This window comes from Macaca thibetana, chromosome 2 (genome assembly GCF_024542745.1).
Source record: "Macaca thibetana thibetana isolate TM-01 chromosome 2, ASM2454274v1, whole genome shotgun sequence".
Lineage (NCBI taxonomy): Eukaryota > Metazoa > Chordata > Mammalia > Primates > Cercopithecidae > Macaca > Macaca thibetana.
In genome coordinates this window covers 40,820,641-40,842,724 of record NC_065579.1, presented here as the reverse complement: position 1 = coordinate 40,842,724, position 22,084 = coordinate 40,820,641, and the positions used below count along the sequence as shown (strand labels likewise).

At 44.8% G+C, this 22,084-nt stretch overlaps 3 protein-coding genes across 13 annotated transcripts in view; 1 reads left to right on the top strand and 2 right to left on the bottom strand.

Annotated features, from left to right (window-relative positions):
• Positions 1-8,082, top strand: part of NME9 (NME/NM23 family member 9) — a 29,338-nt gene extending 21,256 nt beyond the window's left edge. For 3 of the 4 annotated variants that reach the window (XM_050779718.1, XM_050779716.1, XM_050779717.1), the window contains exons 8-12: positions 2,751-2,833; positions 3,137-3,229; positions 4,221-4,375; positions 5,602-5,738; positions 7,551-8,082. In XM_050779718.1, coding sequence (XP_050635675.1) covers positions 2,751-2,833; positions 3,137-3,229; positions 4,221-4,375; positions 5,602-5,738; positions 7,551-7,615 — 533 coding nt within the window. In that variant the 3' untranslated portion in view covers positions 7,616-8,082. Of the gene's footprint in view, positions 1-2,750; positions 2,834-3,136; positions 3,230-4,220; positions 4,376-5,601; positions 5,739-7,550 lie in introns of those variants that run through there. The other variant, XR_007723356.1, reaches the window with a different exon arrangement.
• MRAS (muscle RAS oncogene homolog) overlaps positions 1-22,084 on the bottom strand; it is a 325,869-nt gene that overhangs the window by 94,676 nt on the left and 209,109 nt on the right. The window lies entirely within an intron of this gene.
• ARMC8 (armadillo repeat containing 8) overlaps positions 10,872-22,084 on the bottom strand; it is a 112,948-nt gene continuing 101,735 nt past the window's right edge. For 7 of the 8 annotated variants that reach the window (XM_050779695.1, XM_050779693.1, XM_050779696.1 and 4 more), the window contains 3 exons: positions 20,440-20,512; positions 18,927-19,020; positions 10,872-13,373 (listed from right to left, as the gene is read on the bottom strand). In XM_050779695.1, coding sequence (XP_050635652.1) covers positions 13,340-13,373; positions 18,927-19,020; positions 20,440-20,512 — 201 coding nt within the window. In that variant the 3' untranslated portion in view covers positions 10,872-13,339. Of the gene's footprint in view, positions 13,374-18,926; positions 19,021-20,439; positions 20,513-20,551; positions 21,936-22,084 lie in introns of those variants that run through there. The other variant, XM_050779698.1, reaches the window with a different exon arrangement.

Sequence of the window (22,084 nt, the reverse complement as noted above, 5' to 3'; positions counted from 1 at the left end):
TAGTATGTGCTGGAGCTGAGAAGTCATGGAACATCACGCAGACTCAGGGCCTGGAGGAGCCACTTTTAGCCACACCTGGCTTTTTTTTTTTTTTTTTTTTTTTTTTTTTTTTTTGTATTTTTAGTAGAGACAGGGTTTTGCCCTGTTGGTCAGGCTGGTCTTGAACCCCTGACATCAGGTGATCTGCCCACCTCAGCCTCCCAAAGTGCTGGGCCACCATGCCTGGCCCGCCTTCATATTTGAGGGATAGCTTTGCTGGGTATGGTATTCTTGGATGACCTTTTTTTTTTTCTTCTTTCAGTATTTTGGAAATGTCATTCCACTGCCTCCTGGCCTATATAGTTTCTATTGAGAAGCCTGTTGCTAGATAAATTGGAATGATTCTGGGAAGCTTAACCATAAAATATTTTGTCTCCAGTCACTGGACTTCAAACATACTGTGTCAAATCTCTCTTCTGATCTTTAACAGCATTTTGGGCCCATTACACAGCGCTTTATGTTCAAATATAACAGTTGTGACTTTCATGGCACTTACCAGGCATCAAAAAAAGCTGCATGTAATAAAATGGAGGGAAGCAACACCAATAATTGAAAGCAATGATGCTGGTATTTCCTTAGTCCTTATTTGAACTTTTTAAAAAAGCTCAAGCCTCTTTTTTCACCTCTTTCTTAAACATTAGAAAACCTTTCCTTCCCAGAGCCCTACAACCTCTTTCCTGTCTTCCCCAAATATTAACTTGCAGACTTTACACTCCTGGGTATCACAGTACTTCCTGAACCTTTCATATGAGAAAACGTGGCCTGACAGAATGAAGAAAAGCTAAGAGTTAGGAAGGCTGTTGCTGGGATGGTGTCTCTTGGTGGTAACCGAGACACAAGGGAAAACCAGAATTAGGCTCAGGAACTGTGTTGATAAGAGGAGGAAGATTTTTTAAATTATTGCTTGAAATAGAAAGGCTGTTTTTACATGTGTGGAGAATAAGAATTGTTTGAGTTGGATTCTAACAAGGGAGAAGGCACAGTTTAGGACAGCAAGAAAACTTCAAGGGTGAAGAGAAAATCAGTGACTGTGATTCTGCAGGAGACATCTGTTACTCCCCTGTTGTATTATCTCCTCTTTCTTCCCTCCTCCATGATTTCCTCCCAAATCAAGTCTCTCCCACCTAGAAAACCACCTAAGATACTGCCCTTGCCCTTAGTCTTCCTCTTATTCACAGCCAAGCTTCCTTTGTCCACACTCTAGGCCACCTTCACTTTCCATTTGTGCCCCGACCTATTGCAATCTGGCCTCTGCGCTCACTACTCCCTGAAATGGTGCTCATTGGTGGCACCAACAGGTAGTTTCCAGTGCATATCTTATGGGATTTTTCTGCAGAATGAGATGATGTTCACAGTGTCTTCCTTCTCAAAACCTTCTCTTTCGGTTTCTAAGATGTGACGACTTTTCTTGTTTTCCTTCTATGTCTCTGGCCTCTCCTCAGTTTCTCCTTCATTGGCTTCTTTTCTTGTGCTGTCCTTTTAACCTGGAACACCCCAGGCCCCTGCTTTGGTCTCTTCTCTTCTTCCTCTACTTTTAGGTGATCTCATTAATCAATTTATAATGGAATTTATTGTAAAAGTATCTTAAAATCTAAATATTCATGATATATTAGAAATAGTAATCTCAGAAAGAAATAATAGATTTGTTGCTTGAAATGATTTATACTTTTTGCAATACATGTTTTTGAGATTTTTCAGAGTAGAAAGCCCTCTTTAAATGTAGATATTGTCTTGTTTCATTTCAACACAACCAATGTAAAAGCTGAGAAACAAAATAGGTGATAGAGAATGATGATTCTGTCGAGTGTAGATAACTCACCAAAGACAAGTTTATATAAGCAGGAGGACAATGGAGGTGGGCTCATGGACTAGACACAGACCTCCTTATAGCTCCTGTGGGCCTCAGCAGTGGACTCTGATCTTGTGGCACCTCCTTCATTGTCATAGCTAATTGGATTGGTGGATGCTCATTCAAGGGCAGTCAATCAGCAGACTGGCCAGTGAGCTAGGGCTGGTACCTTGGCTCAGACTAATGAGTGGGGCAATCTGGCCTATCTCAGGAGAACTTGAATGGAGACAGAGACTACTGAAACTGCAATCTGGTAGTATGTGCTGGAGCTGAGAAGTCACGGAACATCACACAGACTCAGGGCCTGGAGGAGCCATTTTTAGCTACATAGCAGGAAAGGGAAAAAGCAGCAGAGCCACAGGAGCCAGTAGAGTGAAAGGAGAGCATGTGGCAGACAGCAGGTAGAGGCTGGGTGGGAATCATGAGAGGGTGACAGGAAGGGATGAGGGCAGCCAGGTCTGTGTTGCCCATGCTCCAGGCCCCCTCTCACTTTCTCCTATACCTCTTCTTGCCACTCCCCAGGCCAACTCAATTCAGTTGTTTCTGGATTTCTGGTCCCAAGCAGTCTTTTAGCAATCCCTTCCCCCATGTTCCTCCTCCGCCACCTGCCCAGGTTCATTGAGCCAGTCTCTGAGTCTCTGTTCCTTGCAGCAAGATGGAGGTTGAGGTCTGGAGTCAGACTGGTGCATCCACCAGAGTCCAGGTTTGCAGGGTCAAGACTAAGGCCAGGGGAGGGAACCCTGAGAGCCCAAGCCTGTGCCTAGCACTTGGTGCAATGGAGCCTTGTGTAGCATTGTTTTTTTGTGGATGGACTCCCGAGAGCCTCAAACATCAGCATCTGACAGCACCATTTTTGGCTTAGTTTCATCAGACAGGACCTGTACCTTGGCCATCATTAAACCAGATGCAGTGGCCCACGGAAAGACCGATGAGATTATCATGAAGGTAAGAGAGACAACACTTACGTGCACCACTGTCCTTGTGTCCTCTCTTGTGGAGAAACAGGGATGGGGCACCGGGCAGTGATATCTTAGTGCAGAAAGACGACTTCTAAGAGATTGTAGCTCAAACTCCATTCAAGCAAATGAAAATGTTAAATCTGATTGGGACAGATAATGTGGGGATCGGTGTCTCCACAGCCTTTAATGTTGCCTGTCTTTATTTTTTTACCTTGCAACTAAATTAATTAATCAATGTGAATTTGGGCTTGATTTACCCTTTCAGAATATTTATATATATATTCTACAGATTCAGGAAGCTGGGTTTGAAATTCTAACAAATGAAGACAGAACCATGACAGAGGCAGAAATGCGACTTTTCTACCAACACAGAGCTGGAGAGGTCAGCTCATCTACTTCCACAAGTTCAACACACTGTCGTTTCTCTTCCTCCAACATTATGCTTGTAGATTGATATTAGTTTGTGACAGAAGAAATTATGAAGAGCCAAAATAGGAACAGCAAGTGGGTCATGAATTTGTTCTCAGAATGACAATAGGCTGTATCAGGTAAAGTTTTTTGGTTGCAAAGAAAAGGTTTTGACTCTAAGAAATGAATTAAGGAATTTATTAGAAGGATAACCCATAGTTGAAGGGAGAGTTTAATGAGAAGGGCTTGGAGACAAAAGGAAGCGAAGGATCTCAGAAGCAAAGCCTCGAGCATATCACTTTAGACACTGCCATTGGATAACTCAGATCTAACCACCTTCCATTTGCTTCTGCTGATGACCCACCTGCTTGGGAGTCTTCTTGGCTTAGCTTGGGCCATAGCCCTTCCTCTCATGTCGGGTGTGTGTGTGTGTGTGTGTGTGTGTGTGTGTGTGTGTGTTGGGGAATAGGCATCATGGTTGTCAGTCAAATTTGGACCAAATGAAATGGATAAGGGCTGTTCCCCGAAGGAAAACCAGAGTACTGTTACTTGAGGAGGAAGGGTTGTGAGGCATTGCATGAAAAAAAAAAAAGTACCAACTATATTTCACCCCTTGGTTATCCAGCATCATATGATTTCCATAGATATGGTCTTTTAAATGTCTCTGCCTAACTTATATAATCATCTCATGTTTATTCCCAAATGAGTCAACTTAAAGCTCTTGTCATTCTGAGTGCTCTGAGTGTGGCTGGTCATCACTACCACCCATGCCTGACACCCTCCACAGCAGGCAGAGGTGGCCAGGCAGAGACAGAGTGCAGTGGCTGAGTGGCCACGGGCATGCTGGCTGGTAGCAAGGCTGCCCACTAACTCCCTCTCATCCTGTGGGTGAGATGGGCTTGCTGATCCTCTGCAGGCCCTAGCAGCTCCTGCCCTGGGTCACTGTTTTCCCTCCCTGTGCCTAGGAGGCATTTGAGAAGCTGGTACATCACATGTGCAGTGGACCAAGCCACCTCCTGATCCTTACCAGGACTGAGGGCTTCGAAGACGTGGTCACTAGCTGGCGAACCGTCATGGGCCCCTGTGACCCCAATGTGGCCAGGAGGGAGCAGCCTGAAAGGTGACGTCACCAGCTGTGGTCCTTTCATCCATCTTAAAACCTGCATTCCAGGAGGCTGAGTCCCACTCAAAGTGTTCAGCCTAGAATCGTGGGTAACACAGAGGACTCTCTGATGGCCAAGAGCCTCTCTCATATATCTGGGGAGACCCTGACATCTTCCCCCTCTGGCCCAGCCTGTACTGAGTGCGTCCTGTGAGGTGCCTCCTCCCCTGCTCTGTCCTCTTCTGAAGGCTGCTTCTAGATTCATTCCTCAGTCGCTGTTTTCTCTTTGCAGCCAGAGGATTCCATAGGGTACTCCCAGGAAAATACAGATTCTAGGGTCCCATTCAAGCCTGTCAGAGACTCTGGGCCAGGGCCTGAGAATCTGCACTGTAGTCTCAATGCCATCCAAACCTACTCCCCATCAGGGTGTCCTGAGGCCCTCAGGAGTCTGAGTACCCTGTTCTGCACATTGCACTGGGCTTCCTTGGCCTGCTCCTTGGACACGGGAATATTTAGCCTGGCGCCAGCAATCCAAATCCACTGTACCTTGGCCTTTGAAGCTGACAGGCGCAGACAACAGGAAAGAAATTAGAGAGGCCAAGGAACTGCAGTTGTGCTTTGTAGCTGTAGGGGACCAGGAACATTTATATATGAGGCAGGCTGGGCTAGTGAAAGCCAGCTCAGGATTCAGATCCTAGGTCACTGCAAGTCTCTTCTTAGCCTGAGTTCTCTCAACTGTAAAATGGGCATATAAGCATCTATCACGAGTGTGTATACATACATGTATATACCTCACCGAGAGTAGTGCTTGACACACAGGAAATCATAGCAATATTATTATCTTACGAAGTTATTGCAAGGATAACTATGCAAAACTTTATCAAGCACTTGGTATGGTGCTAGCCTTTGGCAGTAATATCGACAAAATGGCAGCTCCTGTGCTTACACTATTAATCAGGCATCTTTAAAATGGGGGTAACAGCAGTATGTCTCATAGAGCTGTGGCGAAAATGCAATGGGATCGTGTAAGTAAAGTACCCAACTATGTGCCCAGCACACTGCCATGACCAAATAAATGCCAGCTACTATTATTATTGCTGCTGTTCTTGGTATTTCCTGCAGAGAAATCAATTTCACAGGAATGCAGGGTGCTGATTGGTAGCCGGTGATCATGTTGCCAGAAAGCAAAACATTTCTTTTCAAATGAAACAATTGTTTCTTTTACATTTTGCCAATGTTCCCAGTCTCCGAGCTCAGTATGGCACAGAAATGCCCTTTAATGCCGTCCACGGAAGCCAGGACAGAGAAGATGCTGACAGAGAACTGGCATTGCTCTTCCCCAGTTTGAAATTTTCAGACAAAGATACAGAAGCCCCTCAGGGTAAGTCATCAAGGAGATTTGATCTTTATTAAATCATAGATACAAGGAATTTGTGACTATGTGCTTGAGTGTGTGGGGGATTGATAATTTTTGGTAACTAAGTCTTCAAACTAATACAGTCCTGTTCTGAAAATACAGGTCATTATATAACTTGAGTATCAATACTAAACTATTTTGTGTCCTCATAGAGTAACAGTGTTGCTTTTTAATACCTCATTAAATTTTTTGCTGCTTATTTTGGAGTCATATTTTTGTTGCAAAAAGTACTTTATTTACATTTCCCTGTGGAAACCATTGGGAAAATTTCATTAACTTTCTGGAAGCCTACCTCAAAGCCAGTCAGAGGCCAGACATACTCCACACACTCCATGTTAAGCCCCTAAGGGCTCACTGAGAAATGCAGCTATACAGAAGGGCTTCAACCTGGAGCTTGCTGTGACCTCATCTCCCTCAGCCCCACATTTCAATGCATGACCATTGTTTAGGACCTTCCCTTCATGGGAAGCATTCAGACAGCCTCTGGGAAAGGTATGCCAGGTGGCATCACCACCTCCAAATCTGGGTGAGAGCCCCAAGGGGCCCAGAGCCCATGTGACTAAGTCTACCCTACAACCAGTGAAACTGCTGCATTACATGTCTCTGGTTTGAGCATGAAATGAGTGGAAGGGGCTGGGAGATGATTACCTTGGGAAAACCCAAAGGATGCGAGGGTTGGATTCTTGGGAGAAGGCCACATTCCATCTGAAATGGAAATAACCCATGTGTGTCTAAATGTTTGGGTTTTAATCAATATATTTGCCTAAATGTTTGATATGCTCATGGTCTCAAGATCTGAAATGCAGCCAAGTCAAAATGGGTGGACTTGCCACTGCCCTGTGAAGCAGAATTATTCCCACTGCCAGCTGAGGAACAAGCTGAGCATGCCAGAGGTTGGGGAGCCAGGAAATCTTGGGAAGTGTGGCTCTATGTGGATCAGAGACCCACTGACACACTCCAGGCCAGCTTTCCTCTGGGACCTGCCCTCAGAGAGTCCATGATGCATTTCCTTATGTGTCCAGGGTTGTGGGGCACCTTCAAGCTTTTGGGAATAGGGGGTGGTGATTAGAAGCAAATAGCTGTAACTCAGAGCCAAGTCTGGGGCAGGTGGCTGGGAAGTTCTCACTGGGCTGTTGGGAGTGCTGGAAGATCATGAGACTGACGTTTTGGCCTCAGGTGATGAGAAAAGGGGTTACCTGCAGACCACACCCTGGGAATAAGTGCACAGCCTCCTTTGGACACTGAAGCAGCCTGGCTGGGGTGCTGTTCTGCCTATTTATTCCGATGTGTCACACTTTCTCAGCTTTGGGGAGCTGCATATGCCTCCATTGTACTTAGCACTATTCCTGCTAAAAAAACGCAGGAGTCAAGGTGACAGACAATCCCGGGTTTGAATTCTGGCTCCACTATTCCCCAGCTGAAGAGCCTCTGAAAGGTTACTTACCTTTTCTGGGCCTCAGTTTCCTCATCTGTTAAATGGAGATAATGATAGACTCGTCATAACCACAACTAACTTCATAATAAAAATCTTCATCATAGAGCTGTTGTGAAGATGAAAGACAGGATGTAAAGCTCTTGGTCTGGCATATGACATGAATTAAATGCTCAATGTTATCCATTCTGTTTAATTCCTGGTCCCTAACACATATCAGGACTTCTTTGCTGGCTCTCCCGCTCTGACCTTTAACTTCCCATTTCTTTGTGGATGGTGGGTGGGACAGAAGGTCTGGGACAGGGCTGTTTCAGGAGTCCTACCGAACATCTGTCATCCCACAGGCGGTGAGGCTGAAGCAACAGAGGGGCCCACTGAGGCGCTTTGCTTTCCCGAGGATGTGGATTGAGATGGCTGTGCTGCTCTTCCGGAGCACGTGACCAGGGGTCTACTGCACAAAACGGACCTCCAGAATCGGAACTTACTCTTTTGAGTACCAATACTTTTTCGTTTAGCTGTCTTTTGTAGACAATGGAAATAATACGGCTGGGCGCAGTGGCTCACGCCTGTAATTCCAGCACTTTGGGAGGCCGAGGCAGGTGGGTCATTTAAGGTCAGGAGTTCGAGACCAGCCTGCCCTACATGGTGAAACCCTGTCCCTACTAAAAATACAAAAAATTAGCCAGGCGTGGTGGCGTGCGCCTGTAATCCCAGCTACTTGGGTGGCTTAGGCATGAGAATCGCTTGAACCGGGGAGGTGAAGGTTGAAGTGAGCCGAGATCATGCCACTGCACTCCAGCCTGGGTGACAGAGTGAGACTCTGTCTTAATAAAAAAAAAAAAAAAAAAAAAAAAAGTAAAGAAAGAGAATAGTATATACTTTTCTGCCTTATTAAACAGTATGTAGAACACAGTTTTTTTTTTTTTTTTCCTATCTTTGGGATTTTACAAAATAATTGAACATCAGTTATTACATCCTGTTGTGAGATATAGTGTCATCTCAGAGGATACTGGGTTATATGAGATGGTGTTTCCTCAACAATAAATCTACCTTATGAATTAAACAATTTTAGAACTTAATTTGGTAACCAGGAACTTGAAAACAGTGCAAGATTGGCTATGACACTTTCAGGCACCCTGATGCCGAGGCAGATATAAATAGGCTCCAAATGCTTCCTCATGCTGCCTGCCCAAGTCACACCAACAGTCATTTAATGCTGCCAGATTTTCCCATCTGCAGTTCTCCATTACCAAGGCATGTTCATAAAGCAATGCTTAGACGTCAAATTTGGAAACAGGGTTCATCTAATTTTCTTGACGCATCCCTCCCCCATTTCTCTGGTTTCTGATTCTGGGTGACACCTAAATTTAAAAGCTGAGAGCTCCTAGTGGGGCCAGGTTGCCTTCAGCTCTCACTGAATTGCCTGGCTTAGCCATCCCTCTGCAGTTCTCCCCTTGAGGGACACAGGATTTCAGTAAAAAGTAGCTATTGTGACCACTTGGAAATTATTGGCACACAATGCCACCCCCTCTAACCACTTTATTTGTAAATTTGCCAAGTGCAGGCATACTTTTTCCTGAGGAGGCCATGTTCTTCTATACTAGGAAGCAAATGCCAGCGTCTTCCTCCTTGCTGGTTTTGTCCATGACTTGAAGTTCTTTAAATGGGCAGTTAGCTCCCAGAGGACGTCTTCGTGGGTGCATCACTCTTCGTCAGCCTAGCACAAGACAGTCTGTGCTAGGCCCTGAGCTGGCTCTGGGGATACATGGATAAGTCAGTCCCCAGAGTTGGGAACCAAGGCAGGTGACCTTCAATAGGCCCTACTGTTTAAGGCCACTGTGTTTGCCAGGACCTTGTGTCACCCCTGGATGGAAACACACATGTCCACAGTGCTCATCGGAACCTGTACAGGATCTCAATGTGTATGACAAAGCCCTCACTGACAGGATCTGTCAGGAAGCTGGATGCACTATTCCAGATCCCCAGACTCACAGCCCACCATGGGGCTGTGCTCTTCCCTTTGGGAGTGGGCTCAAGAGCGGGGCCCATATGGTCTGTGCCCACTTCAGAAGTGGCAAACGACTTGGAGAAGCCCTATGCCTGGGCTTCCATACGACAGATGTGTGTGGCTCTAAATGAGCTACTTCGAGGGGGTGCACCCAGCTGACAGCCATCTGATCTCCCCAGAATCTGGGAAGCCAAGATCTTCCAACACTGGTGAGATGAGAGATGGAGCCACCAGGGCCTCCCAAAGCAGGGGAGAGAGGGGAAAATGAGATTGGGGAACTGAGCCTGTAGGGGGAGAGTGTTCTTGTGTCAGTGATGGATGAAGTAGCTGGGCAGGGCAGTGGGAAAGCAAGTGGGGCACTAGGTGATGGGGCCGGAGTGTTAGGAATGGTGACATGCCTCTTCCTCCCATTACTGGTGACTCAGGGATGCTGTGGGTTCAGCATTGCAGGGCATCTCTAAGAGTCCACAAGTTTCATGGCATAAGGAACAGGGGAATGGGGTATAAGGGGGCTCCCGAGAGTGGCTCAAATATCAGCCCGCTCCCAGAGGATGGAACTCATTGGCAGAGCCCCTAGGCCTGGTTTCCCACAACAGAAGCAAACAAGGAAGTAAAGGATGGGTGCCGCTTTTGGTTTTAAGACCCGTTGGCTCCTGGGTGTGAGTGCCTGACAGGAAGGAGGGCAGACTTGGCTCTGACAAGGAGGGTGGTTTTATTCCAGGACTGGCTCTGGACCTCCACTCAGCCTGAGGGCAGAGTGCTTGCCAAAGCCAGGAGCCAGGGGCTGCAGAGATAGGAGGAAAGGTGGCTTAGTAGTCCACTCAGTGGACCTTGGGGGGTTCCCTCAGCCTTCCCTAAAGCCAGATCCTAGACCTTCTCTCATGCTGGAAATAAACATGTGCCTCTCTGGCCAGTAAACAGGGAAGGGGCAGGATGGGGACAGCACCAGTCCCTATCCCAGGTGGCAAGAAATTGGAACCTTTCTGTCAGCCCTCCAGCAAGATCTGGGGCGGGAGGTCCCCTTCCTCTTTTCTTAGGCTTCACTTCCAAGTTTTCCCTGTGGCAGTTATGGGAAACAGGGGCCTGCTTGGACCTGCTCCTACTCTCTTGGCCTTACCTTGGGTCCTCCCAGAGGTTCCCACCATGATTATTCCCTCTCTTGCCCACCTCGTCATCCTCCCACCACACTCTGGTACAGGTGTCCTTGGCTTTGTTTCCAGTGAGGCCTTGAGATAGAAGGTGTGCCTACAATTCAGAGACGGGAAAGGTGGCAGTGCGTGGTAGATGAAGAGCAACTGTGTGTCCTTGCAGAGGGATAGCAAGCTCTTGCACACTGAGCAGCTGGTGGCAGTGGAGATGGGGCATACCTAAGAAGAGGACGGAGGGGATGGACATGACATTGGGGATGGGATACCTTGTGGCTGGGAGTGCCCACCTGTGAAGGTCTGCTGGCCTTCAGAAGGAGGCCAAAAAGAGTGGGGTCCCCAGATGCTGCAGATGCCTCTAGGAGCCACAGTTACCCTAAAGCACTGGGTCCCACTCTGAAATGCAAAGCACTTCCCAGCCCTTCATTTACCAAGAATCACAGGTTCCAAAAGTGTGTACACATTATCTTCTGATGTTTCCTAATGCTCTAGACATTTGGAAAACAGACTCCTTTTTAGAAGTTGCCACGATTTTTCTTGGCTTTTATTAGCATGTGTTAAAATCATATTATCCAAACACTACCAGAAGAACATGTATTGTTCTGAATAAAGTGCTTAAGGAAAAAAAAATGCAACTTATTAAACTGGACATTCTTTTCTAGTTCATAAATTTTGGATTACAATGAGGGCACAAAAGGAGAAACAGAATGCAGTATTAGAGCGAGAAGCTTAGTTAAGAACTTGGGTGTAGACACAAGACCATGTCCACTCTTCCCACTTCCTTGCTGACTGAACACTGCACCTGCATAAAGCAGCAAACAGCTTTGTTTCAATAAATACATTTCCCTTCATTCAATTCAGAAAAGTTAATTATAGTAAAGCATTTTTAATTTGACCATCTGTTTATACCCACAGGCAAGATGTATCCACAGAGTTTAAGTGTGAAAGTGTTATTTCATTGGGCCTTCAGCTCTCTAATGCTATTTGGGTTCAAGATTGTCTCAGCAATTCATTATTGGTTTCTTTATATTTACCTGGTACTATTTAATACCAATACTATAATGTTTTGCGTTAAAAATGCCAACCAAGGATATTTTCACAGTACTAGAAACGAGTGGGCCTAAGGCTTTCTTCCCAATAAACTAAGTTTTCTTTTAACCGGGTTTCTCACATTAGCACTCTGATATCTGCACAAAACCAAGTCCTGTTGGGACAGATTTTAAAATCAGTGATGTTCTGAAAAAATAGTAACTTGAATCTTGGGTGGTCATGTTGAGAGCAGGAAAAATTGCATTAAATACATTTTTAAAACATTCATTTGCAATCAAACATTTAAATCTTCCAAGGAAAGTGCAGGGTGGTGATAGGGCAGCTGCAGTGTGAGCAACCCCATCAGGAGTGGCTGGTGGGTGGGCTTGGGGCTCCATCAGTGGCACACACTCACCGCAAGCTTCTGGACCACAGACCTTGCATCCTGGTTGTGACGCCTTTGACCTTCTTTTAACAAAGACAAAGGGCAGGCTGCTTCTACCTTCAAACAGTCAAGAGCAACTTCTGTTGAGTTCACCTTGCTGCTGACCCAGAAGTTGGGTGCAGAAAGGCTAATGGTACTTGCTGTAAAAAGAAGTCATCTTCAGTCATCCTGGGGAGATTCCATTGCCCCTCTCTCAACTTGAGTGCTTTTCGCTTCATGCAGGAAAAGATTTTAGTTGCATCTTTTATTAAATTTCAATCTCATTTTACAAAAGCATACCAACGAGCAATCCTGAGCAACTAATATGAAATTTGCTGAATACAGCTAAGAGAAAGCTTTCTAAACTATCCTGTTCTTTGTTTCCTTCTACAGGTGTGTCTGTAGAACATTCTTTAGTTTCACAGTGATATATGCTGTTTCAGGAAGCACAAGGTGTTCTGTTTCTGGGAAGTGATGACCTACTTTTAGTTTGAGCACAAGTTTCCATGACTGGTTCTAAATCCGGCCAGATATTGCTAATACCAATGACAGGAGTTAGGGCAATTGGGAGGCTCTCGGTCCCTAGTTCCTGTCAAGGGTAAGCCCCATCTGGGTCATGGCTGGGCTTTCACTATCAGTAGTTATATTTCCCTTTGATGCTTCAAAAAGCCTATGGTGAATCTGTCGCCTCACTTTACTCCTCCCTGTCTGTCTGACTTGGAAGCCTGAGAACTTATTAAATTAGGATGAAAAAAGGCTCTGTACCTGCTAATATTGACGGCAGTAAGATGCTAGCTTACTATTTTTGCACAGCACCATGTATAGTGCCTGTTAATCAGGCCAACTATAGCCAACTTTTTCTTTTTTTTTTTTATATAAAGAAAATCTATGTAAGTTGAGGTTCAGAAATGCATATATTTTTTACTTACAAATATTCATCTGACCAAAATTCAACATAACCTTTATGGAACACTTAACAATTGTTTTGTTTTTAAAATAACATTTCATTCAAACTGTATATAATTCAGTAAAGTTTTTTTATACAGCAAGCAATGCTTAAACCCTGGAAAATCTGTAGAAAAGAGATTTTCACACAAAATAAGAAAAGAAAAATCTGAGGTATCCCTCACACACACACATCCATTCATTCTGGCCCATGTACGTGCACATACACACGCGTGCCTGTGTGTTTACACAGACATATTCATTCTCACTCACAAAGTGGCTGCAGCATAGGCAAAAAATTGTAGGTCCAAAGGAAAATGACTGATTGTTCTAATAAAGAGTCCGGGTAGCTCAGAAAAAAAAAAAACCAAAACAAAACACAAGAGTCTTCTGAGGAAATTACTACCTCAAAAAAATGTTCTCAAGATGAATTTGAGATCTAAGCCTACTAAACTGCTTTTGCAAAACAGCTCCCTGCAGTCCAAGGTGACTTGTGCAAATAGAAGGAATCAAATGAGGCTGGTTCCTGTACTTCCTTAAACAAGGAGGTGGGATGCTCGCAGGTGCCCAGGGGCACTCCCATCATGCCAGGTACTGCTGCAGTGCCATCTTTGCCCTGAAATCACAAAATTCCTGTTAGCCATCTCAGAATTGTAATTGGGGTAAAAAACCCTATGGTTCAATGATGATAGTTGGGGAAGTCTAAAAAAGTAAATCTCCAGAGGGAATTGGGGTGAGCCCAGGTGGGCACCTACCTTAAGGGGCAGAGATCTGCAGTGGGCAGATACCTGAAATCTACTCTGGCTATATTCTTATTTCTGTGGTTCTCTCAGAGGGCTGTTCCTGCACTTAAACCTGCTGCAGTTCAGTGACATTCCACAGTCCCTGGTATGTGCTGACATTCTATAATGTTTTCTTTTGTCACTGGCATATAGTTGTGATAGGTCTCAAATTCTTCACTTTTTCTTATTGCCATGTAGGTTTTACGCAGTGAAGCACAACACTAGAGGAGGACACTTAGGGTTCTGGGAAGCAAATAAGAAAACTGACCAAGGAAATGGTGTTGAGGTGATCAGAAGGTGCATGGAAGGGGCCAAGAGCCCATGGGATGAGGCTGTCTTATGCTTTACATGCCTCAAAACTGTGGAAGGCGGCTACAATTTCATCTTGTTCTTCTCATCACACCTGATGACTCCATAACTGATCAATGTGAGATGTGCGTTGTTACGGTGATGGGGGAAGAAGGAAATGGGCCAGGTAAAAAGGAAAAGATAGAATGTAGGCCAGTGCTGTGGCTCACGCCTGTAATCCTAGCACTTTGGGAGGCCGAGGCGGGCAGATCACCTGAGGTCAGGAGTTCAAGACCAGCCTGCCAACATAGAGAAACCCTATTTCGACTAAAAATACAAAAATTAGCCGAGTGTGGTAGCGGGCACCTGTAATCCCAACTGCTTCGGAGGCTGAGCCAGGAGAATGGCCTGAACCTGGAAGGCAGAGGTTGCAGTGAGCTGAGATCGTGCCATTGCACTCCAGCCTGTGTGACAAGAGCGAAACTTCATCCCAAAAAACAACAAAACAAAACAAAACAAAAAAACCCCAAAAACAAACCGAAGAAAAAAAAAGAATGTGAACAGTGACTTAATCTATCCTGATCTGAGGTGGGCCCAAGGAGGCCTCCTTTACTATTCCTATCACAAACTTAGCAAAGTTTCTAAAGAGGCTGAAACTGTGGGAATTAGGACGTCAGGTTTCAGCAATGGTCTCCTCTTCTAAGCTATGGAAAGAAAGTCTACAATGTTCAGGTACAATAGCTAATCAAACTAATACCAAGTAGACTATGCATACAATAAGCTGGATTCAAGTGCAGTTTCTGCAGTAATGGACATAACAGTTTTTAAGTGGTATACTAAGGTATATTCTTGCAATTATGTAAGACTCTAAATATGATACTGTGAATAGTCCAATTCATCAGAACAGAAAACTCTAGAAAGATTATCTCCAAGTTATGAGCAAGTTGGGTTCTACAAGGACATTTTCAGAAACAAGTTTATGAATGATGCCACAAACCATCCACCTGACTCCCCAAATACTTAAAGAGGCTGAGAAGAGCAGTTCTGATGGAGGTGGGAGCTCTGGGACCCTGCAACCCTGAAGCCCTCTGAGCCTGGGTGGAGAGGGCTGGTTAGCAATAGCTTCTCATCTGTAAGCATCTGAAAGTCAAAGGATCAAAGCCTTAACGACAAAAGGAACCTGAGAGATGTATTCTTCAGGTGATAGACTTTACTGTACTACGATGTGAATACCACATAAGGGTCTTGATCAAAATTCCGTATTGCTCTTTAAATCTGCCAATTCAAACTCCTTATGGATCTTATTCAGAGGTTGGCTAGGTTTGATTATTCTGGGTCTCAGACACTGTACCTTTATTGTCTTTCTACTATCATTATCTAAGGAGTCTTTTTAGAAGAATGGTTTGGAGGCAAGATCACCCTTTCTTAGATGGACTCAGGTTGGGTAGCTCAGACCTTGATTCTTTTAATGAGGGTTTAAGTTTAAAAAGAACTGGCCGGGCGCGGTGGCTCAAGCCTGTAATCCCAGCACTTTGGGAGGCCGAGACGGGGGGATCATGAGGTCAGGAGATCGAGACCATCCTGGCAAACACGGTGAAACCCCGTCTCTACTAAAAAATACAAAAAACTAGCCGGGCGAGGTGGCGTGCGCCTGTAGTCCCAGCTACTCGGGAGGCTGAGGCAGCAGAATGGCATAAACCCGGGAGGCGGAGCTTGCAGTGAGCTGAGATCCGGCCACTGCACTCCAGCCCGGGCGACAGAGCGAGACTCTGTCTCAAAAAAAAAAAAAAAAAGTTTAAAAAGAACTAAAAATTTATGTGAAAACAGCACCAGAGTGGTCTAAGCAAGCAGGCTAAACCTATCCCACTTGATGCTGGTAAGGCCTGTCTTACATCCTAGGTTATCTCTGAGATGATTTTAAGTAAAATCTGTTTTTACTTCTGAATAAATATGAGATAAAAACCCCAGTGAACAACCTGGCTCTCAGGCAGAAGAGATGGGCTGACAGAGCCCATCGTTTATGCCAGCAGCTGTGGAGGTGGAGGTTCCAGTCCTCAAAGTACAAGCTCAAATCCAGCCTTCAGCATGTGGCTGGACTTGACTTTGATGTTACATTCATCTGACCAGCAGCCTTGGGCTGCAGGTATTTACTTCTTCTTCTTCTTCTTCCTTTTTTTTTTTTCTTTTTTTTTGAGACAGTCGCGCTCTGTTGCCCAGGTTGGAGTGCAGTGGCGCAATCTTGGCTCACCACAACCTCCGCCTCCTGGGTTCAAGTGATCCTCCTGCCTCAGCCTCCCAAGTAGCTGGGATTACAGGCCCATGCCATCATGCCCGACTCATTTTTGTATTTTAGTAGAGATGGGGTTTCACTATGTTGGCCAGGCTGGTCTCAAGCTCTTGACCTCAAAATCCACTCGCCTCAGCCTCCCAAAGTGCTGGGATTACAGGCGTGAGCCACTGCTCCTAGCCTAGTTATTCTTCTTTAGCCTACAGGATGTTAAGCTTCAGGGAAGCAGAGGACCAGCCTGTCCTGTGTGCTTCACAATCTGGGAGAGCCATTTACTTCAGAGGAGTTAGTTAAGTTTCTCTCCCCTTCAGTGGAGAAGACAGACAAGCTGATAGTCAAGACACAGTGTGACGTGTTCTACAGATGCTATGGGAGCACAAAAGGCATCCCTGGCAAAGCCTGGAGGGGAGGGTAGAGAATAGGTCAAGCAAGGCTTTTTGGAGGACATGGCAACCTGATACGAGTTTTGAAGGATAAATGGCCACTGTCCAGGCATCTTTTTTCCTTTGCTTTCAGGACACCTTATGTGCCTAAGTCTCTGCCTGCCTCACTAGCTGTTCGTTCTGCTCCTTTGCTGCATCTTTCTTATCACTGCCTAAATGCTGGGGGGTAGGCGGAGGGGGGCTCTAGATCTTGGTCCTTAGCCCTCCTTTCTCTCTTTTTTACTTAATCTAGGTGACTCCATCCAGCTCCATGGCTTTAAATACCATTCAGATTTACACCCCCAGCCCTGCTCTTTCAAGTCCCTTGGATATCTAATAGGCATCCTAACGCTGGCATACCCAAACAAGAACTCCTGATGCTCCCTACTGCAACACACTTCTGTATTCCTCACCATCTTGGTATATGGCAACACCCTCTGTCCAGTTGCTCAGGCTAAAACCCTAGACATCTTCCTTTCCGCTCTTTAACATCCTATACTGAATCTGCGAGTAAGTCCCGTTGGTGCTCATCTTCAGATTAAATCCTGAATCCAACCACTTCTCAATACTTCCAACACTAATACCCTCATCCCTTACCGACATTATTACAATGGCCTTTAACTGGTCTCTGCACCTCCATTCTTGCCCTCCTACAGATGGTTCTCTGTACAGTCACCAGAGTGATCTTTTCAAAATTCAAATCAGGGCCAGGCGTGGTGGCTCACGCCTGTAATCCCAGCACTATGGGAGGACGAGGTAGGTGAAGGATGAGGTGGGTGGATAACATGAGGTCGGGAGTTCGAGACCAGCCTGGCCAATATGGTAAAACCCTGTCTCTACTAAAAATACAAAAAAATTAGCTGGGTGTGGTGGCAGGCACCTGTAATCCCAGCTACCTTGGAGGCTGAGGCAGGAGAATCGTTTGAACTTAGGAAGTAGAGGCTGTGGTGAGCCAAGATCACGCCATTGCACTCCAGCCTGGGCAACAAGAATGAAACTCCATCTCCAAAAAAGAAAAGAAAGAAATTCAATCAGATAATGTCTCCTCTCCTTAATAGTCTCCAATGATTTCCTATTAAACTCTGAATAAAAGCCAAAGTCCTTACCCTACCTACAAGGCTCTTCATGATCTGGCTTCTTCCACCTATTAGCATTTTCCCCCTCACTATTTTTCATCAGCCCTCTGTTCTTTTGCTGTTTCTTGAACATACCAAGTTCACTCCTGCTTCAGGGCCTTTGAACCCACTATCACCCCTGCCTGTAATACTCTTCCTCTAAGCATTTGCCCAGATGAAATCTTCCTTATTTCATTCAGGTCTCTGACCATGTCATCCTCAGAGAGATCTTTACTGGCTAACCTACATGAAAATAAATTTTCTTGACTCTCCATTCCTTCACCTTGCTTTATTTTTTTCCATGGTACCTCTCTCATCACCTGATACTGTGTTATGCATTCATTTGCTTATCATCTGTCTTCTATACTAGAATGTAAGTTACATGAGGGCAAAGACTCCATCAATTTTATTCACCAATATATCTCCAATGCCTAAAACAATGCCTGGCAGAAGGCAGGTATTAAAAAGAGCTATCTGATGAATGAATGGGGACTCAAAGGAGAGGAGACTGGGATAGCAAAGCAGATGGAACAGAATGTGTAAATGCATGAAGGTGTGCTACTGTAAGCAGGCAGGTATGGCTGCAGTATGGGGTGTGTATGGTGGGTGCGGGGAAGATGAGAAAGGCAGAGCCAGACCATTAAGGGCTGAAGGGCTTCTAAGCCATGCCCAAGAGTCTACAGACTCAAAGTATTGATGTTCCCTGATTTGTTATTATACAAAGGCAAAATGGAAACTGAAGGCTGTTACAAGGGAGAACACACAGCTAGGAAGAGCATTTATGGCTATTTTGAGGTTAGCTGCGTATCTGATTATAACTCTTGACTCTACCAGGAAATGATGAGCTCTTTGAGGACAGTGATTCCTTAGTGCTTGCTTTTGTATCCCTAGCAGCCGGGCCAGCCTGGCACAAAATGGGTGTTCAGTGAGGTTTTGAGCTAAAGAATGTTTGCATTACTGGTTTTCTGCTTTCCAAAAGGCCACATGCATGTCTATTCTAATGATCAGGGGAATGTATGCAAATGGTCTCTGGATCCTATCCACGAAGATAGCCCAGACTCATGTTAATTCACAGTGAGAGTCTTTAATAATTTGGTAATCATTAGTTTACAGCTCACTCAAATGTCGTACAGTGGCTCACAGAAAATTATAAAGAAAATCTAAGAATCTAAAAGATTTAAAAAGTGTGGCCATGTTAACTACCAAGCAATTCAAACCCTTTCATGAAAGAATCCAACATAGCCCAAGGCAAGGGCTTTCTGCATTCATACTCACTTGTCACAAAGGTTTGAATCTGGTGACTGACTCAGTTTGTGTAGAATATCTACGATGCCCATGTCTCGTAATTTATCCTGGCGTTCTTGTGAACCTAAATGATTAAAGCCAGGTTATTGGGAACATGACCCAGGCAAACACTCTCTTTGATGTACAATTAACAATCTAGAGCCTTACCAGTGTCCTTCACTCCCTACTCCTCCTGTACTCCTTGTCCTCTACCCTCTCCCAATGTAGTTGGACCCGCTCATGCTTAGACTCTCTGACAGCCTTCTAACTTGTCTCTCTGCCTCCTGACCATCCTGCCTGCAGTCTATCCTGGGTTCTGCAGCTGGACTGATTTCTCCGTGGACTACAGGGTCAAGGTTAGATCCTTCAGCCTGGTACAAGACCCTCTGCCACTCACTCCCAGCTTCATCACTTCTTTCAGGACATACCCATGGCCCTGGCCAGATCAGGCCAGGCTCTTACTACTCCAAACAGGTCTTACCTTCCCCTTTCTATTATCTTCTACCCTCCTCTGTCCTCCCAGCACTTTTTGTTGCCTCTCAGCACAACTGGCACTTCCAATTTCCTATCACTCTGTTATACTTTCCAACTAGACTAACATCTCCTTGAGGGTGGCTTGTCTCCCCAGTACACAGGTGGTACTTGGTATCTAGGTCTGTAGGCGGAATCCAGTTTCCCTTCTTGCACTTTGTTTTGGGCGCAGCTGAGTAATCCCCTGGAGTCTTCCCCACTGAAGAGCCCACAGTGACCACTCATGCACTGGCTCTCTCTAGACACAGTGAATTAGAATTTCTAGGGATGAGGCCCAGAAATCTGCACTTAAAAAAGTTCCCCAGGTGATTCTAATGCAGCCAACCCAGCCTTGAGACCCACTGCTCTCCTATATTTGCTACCTTGGCTATATATTGGAATCATCTGGGGAGCTTTAAGAAACACTTATGCCTGGAGCCCACCCCAGAGATTCTGATTTAATTGGCCTGGTGTAAAAATTCCCAGGTGATTCTAATATGCAGTCACAGTAAAGAACCTCTGATCTATACAGGCCTCCTTACAGACTAGCTGCTTCACTGGTCACACTGCACTTCTGATTTTTCACCAATGCACTTTCTTCTCCATCATGTTTATCTGCCTGTAGTCCTCATATGTGCTTCCTCTGCTCACAACGAAAGGCTCGTCCTCCCACCCACTCTCTCCTCTCACCTTCTTCAAGTGCATCTCACATTCTCCTCATCCGCTTTCTCATGGCAGGGACTGCCACTTACTTCTCACTCTCCCTCCTTGAATCTGGTATAGAGTTGGCTCAAATGGGGCACTCAGTGTTGACTGTCTGCCTGACTTGCGCTAATTCCACTGATTCTCATACCAGGGTGACTCTGGAGGGTGCTTGGGCCAGATGGTCCAAGAACAGAGCCTCTGCCCAGGATCTCAGGGGCACCTGCTAGCTTCACTGTGCAAGACACTCTTCCCATAATTTTTTTCAAAGCAAATCTCACCAATCTCTTACCTTCCTCTTCATTCCATATGAGGTTTGATATACAAAACATGGCTGCAAGTTGCAGTTTAACATGTGAATGGCCCTATTAATACAGAAAAAGAAAAAAAATCAAAATGGTGGTAATCTCATTTTAGATCTTTTTTTTGGGGACCTATCATAGGCAATTCCTATAACCTAAAAGTCTGAAGCAGGGCCAGGCGCAGTGGCTCACACCTGTAATCCCAGCACTTTGGGAGGCCAAAGTGGGCAGATCACAAGGTCAGGTGTTCAAGACCAGGATGACTAACATGGTGAAACCCTGTCTCTACTAAAAATACAAAAATTTGCCAGGTATAGTGGCGGGCACCTGTAATCTCAGCTACTCAGGAGGCTGAGGCAGGAGAATCACTTGAACCCGGGAGGCGGAGGTTGCAGTGAGCCGAGATTGCACTACTGTACTCCAGCCTGGGTGACAGAGTGAGACTCTGGCTCAAAAAAAAAAAAAAAAAAAAAAAAGTCTGAAGCAGAGGCCTCATATTCAAATAACTTGAGGGGCCATGAAATTAACACTAATGAGTAAAAGGGTTGGGCTAAAGATAACAAGGGACAGTGGAGAATCTGGCAAATTGAGGAGTACAAGCCTTGCCAAAAGACATTCAAATTCAAATTCAAATTTAAAAAACCATCTGGCTGGACAAACAAAACAGCTCTAGGGCTATGGGTACAGTTTGCAATTTATGATTCAATCCATGCACGAAGAAACACTGTCATATGACAATTCTATGCTTTCGACTTAGGCTATATTTCCAGGTCACCAATAGCCAACATACACTGGGTGGATGTGCATTTGGTATTTATCTCTTAAGCTACTGGTTATCTTATTCAAATGGCCCAATAATTCCTTTGGGGAAGAAAGTGAATATATGGTCAGGAAGTTCTGTAACACCCAGACTTTCACACACACACAATCTATAAATGGTTTACTCCTCTGACACAACTTGCTGAAAACAAGAAGCGTTATATAATACATTCAGCTTCTGGAATAATTAAATTACTCCTATATCTATAGAAGCGTCCCCCAAAACTTGACGAAATCTCTAGTTGATTTCTCAAATGTCTCTACTATCACTAATGAGCCTCCTATTCTTCTAAATACGATTCTTATTTATTTTGCTTTATGTACTAAAAGTACAACAATTTCTGGTTGCTTTGGATATAGTGCTTTCGCCTGAATGAAAAAGGACCCAATAATAAAATAACCCTTTATAAATGACTGTCTTACTGGTCAATAAAAAAAATTCTAGTATGTTTAAATAATTTATGCACATCTGAGGGAGTATCAATGGCAAAATATGCTCAATGGTTTTTTCAAGGCTAAGACAGACTTATCTTCTCATGTAGGACTATATTTCAACTAAGCAGAGACAAAGAAATGGATGTGGCTTCCTCCAGTAGAATTCTATGGCTAGTGATTCTTTCTTCTTCTAACTGCCAACACTTTTAAGGAGATGTCCAGTTTGGGCTCCCTTAAGACAAAACAGAATAAAACTTATCTGCTCCCAGCCTCAGACAATCAATCAATATTTGTTGAATAAGTGAGCTTGTATATACTATAACAAATATGCATTTACTATGCATAAGTTTATTCATCATTCATTCAATATTTTTTGAGGAC